The following is a 2,504-nucleotide window of genomic DNA, read 5'->3' on the forward strand; positions in this document are numbered from 1 at the left end:
CAAGTGAGTTATCTATTGTGATTCCTTATTCTTCTTCCTAGCCTTTTCCTATTGAAATACAATCATTGTTTCTTGTCACTCTCTTCCAGGCAGCCCTATTGTGTACCTCATGTCCCGATTAATTTTTTCTCACCCAGGTCTTGCTTCACACAATCTTTTCACATTTTCTAGGGCGAAAGGAGCATGTGATGTCCCAAATGTCCACCCATTCAGATACCAACCATATGTAATGTTCTTTAACCTCATTCTAAATATTTTTTTTTTCTCCAATTCTTTTTTTGAAATCCTATTTTTATTTTTTGTTTCACCAGAGAGGAGACAGAAATGATCGAAGGTGAAGTTGTCGAGATTCAGATTGAGCGTCCTGCTACTGGACTTGGATCCAAGGTGGGAAAGTTAACGATGAAGACAACTGAGATGGAAACCTCGTATGATCTGGGTGCCAAGATGATTGAAGCCATCGGTAAGGAAAAGGTAAGTGGTTTGATTCCCAGTGGAGACAAAACTTTTCCAGCTCTGTGCTTGTAATATGGGCACTAGTGCATATTCCAGCTCTTTCATCATGGGAGGTCCTACATTGATGCATTCAGGGGTCCCAAATTTCATAGTTTGGAAGAAGGTGTGACTACCACAGAAAATTAATAAAGCTCTACCTGTTTTTTTAAAGGATACTCTTACCTAGTAATGCTGTAAAAAAAAAAAAAAAAAAAAAAAAAAAAAAAAAAAAAAAAAAACATCCCACCTCCACCCAACAGGAGGTACAAGCTGGAGATGTAATCATTCATCATTGATATTTTATTCCAATATCCAGGTACAAGCTGGAGATGTAATCATTCATCATTGATATTTTATTCCAATATCCAGGTACAAGCTGGAGATGTAATCACCATAGACAAAGCTACAGGAAAGATCACCAGACTGGGTAGAAGCTTCACTCGCGCTCGAGATTATGATGCCACGGGCGCTCAGACTAGGTAATAGAATAGATTATAATATGTAGACTTAGAAAAGAAAGTCTGATAGAGGGAATTGTAACTGGGGAGGTCTTATCATCCCGAAATAGAGGAAAGCCTACCGTTTCGAGAACAAACCTCCAGGCCCTTTCCCACTTGTTGTTAGTTTCATCCCATTTTTCCCCCCCGAATGTCCTGTAGGCAATGTAATTATCAGATTGTTCCCACTACACACAGTAAGATTTTTTTCTGAACGACTCAAAATGCCCTTGTAGGCAATGTAATTTAAATGAGATTGTTCCCACTACACACGACAAGATTTTTTTCCGAACGACACAAAATGCCCTTGTAGGCAATGTAATTTAAATGAGATTGTTCCCACTACACACGACAAGATTTTTTTCAGAAACACACTACCATCACGGTCACGTCACGTGAGCTCATGGGGAGTCCAGAAAGATGTAGTTCAAAGTATTTCCAATAATATTGTAGGTAATTTCGTTCAGAAACAGCTACACTACTATCACGTCCACGTGAGCTCACGTGACGTGACCTGATGTAATGTGTTTCTACTGTTATTCTTCACAGATTTGTCCAGTCGTGCCCCGACCGGAGAGCTCCAGAAGCGAAGACAGTGGTTCTACGGTCACTCTACACGAGATAGTAGACGTTATTAATTCGCGGACCTCACGGCTTTCTCGCCCTATTTGCCGGACACGGGCCGAAAACACCCGAAGTGCGCGAACAACATCAGCGCCAGGTTACGGGAGGTGGCGAGAGAAGGTAAGTGACGGGGCGTGCGGCGTACCGCCAAGTCGGAAAGCTTCCCCTCTCCCCGTTTTCCCCATTTTCGCCGTTTTTTTTCGTTAAGGAAAAAAAAAAAAAAAGACGGTGTCGGTGTGTTTAGTTGGGAAGACTCTCATGTTGATTACATTGCCTTACAGGACATTTTTCGGGAAAAAAATCCGGGTGAAACTCCACGATGTTCCAAGGAGGGTTTTTATAGAGGGAACTTGGTAAACTTGCTAAAAAAAACTCCCCAAGACTCAAATAAACTCCTCAAGATTTATTGGGGTCTGAGGAGGTTTTTTTTAGGCAGTTAGCAGTTCCCTCTATAAAACCTTCTTGGGAAACATCGTGAGTTTCAAACCCGATTTTTCCGAATGTCTGTTAGGGGGGGGCATGTATTCAAGATGAGATCTTCCCACTACCACGACGAGCACGTTTTTTTTTTTTTCTAACGAGGAAACGAAGAAGGTGGGAAGGAGAGGAACTTTCGACTTGGCGGTACGCGGCGGCGCGCGACGCGCCCGGTCACTTACCTTCTTCTTTCCGCCACTCCCAGTAACCTTTGCGCTATTTGTTCGCGCATTCGGGGGTGTTTATTTCGCCGTGTCCCGGCAAATAGGGCGGAGAAAAGCCGTGAGTCCGCGAATTATAAACGTCTATTCTCGTGGTATAGTGACCGTATGAACCACCTGTCTCCGCTTCTGGAGCTCTTCCGTCGGGGCACTTGGGGACAAATCTTTGAAGAATAAAAAGTGAAACACA

At 42.9% G+C, this 2,504-nt stretch overlaps 1 protein-coding gene across 1 annotated transcript in view; it reads left to right on the top strand.

The window, feature by feature from the left end:
* Positions 1-303: 303 nt before the first annotated feature.
* Positions 304-2,504, top strand: part of LOC103523850 (ruvB-like 2) — a gene marked incomplete at its 3' end in the record, with an annotated part of 10,073 nt that continues 7,872 nt past the window's right edge. Inside the window, exons 1-3 of the mRNA XM_008488864.2 lie at positions 304-474; positions 865-974; positions 1,542-1,590. Of these exons, the coding sequence (XP_008487086.2) occupies positions 325-474; positions 865-974; positions 1,542-1,590 (309 nt within the window). The remainder of the gene's footprint in view (positions 475-864; positions 975-1,541; positions 1,591-2,504) is intronic.

Source organism: Diaphorina citri, unplaced genomic scaffold (assembly GCF_000475195.1).
Source record: "Diaphorina citri unplaced genomic scaffold, Diaci psyllid genome assembly version 1.1 scaffold47207, whole genome shotgun sequence".
Classification (NCBI taxonomy): Eukaryota; Metazoa; Arthropoda; class Insecta; order Hemiptera; family Psyllidae; genus Diaphorina; species Diaphorina citri.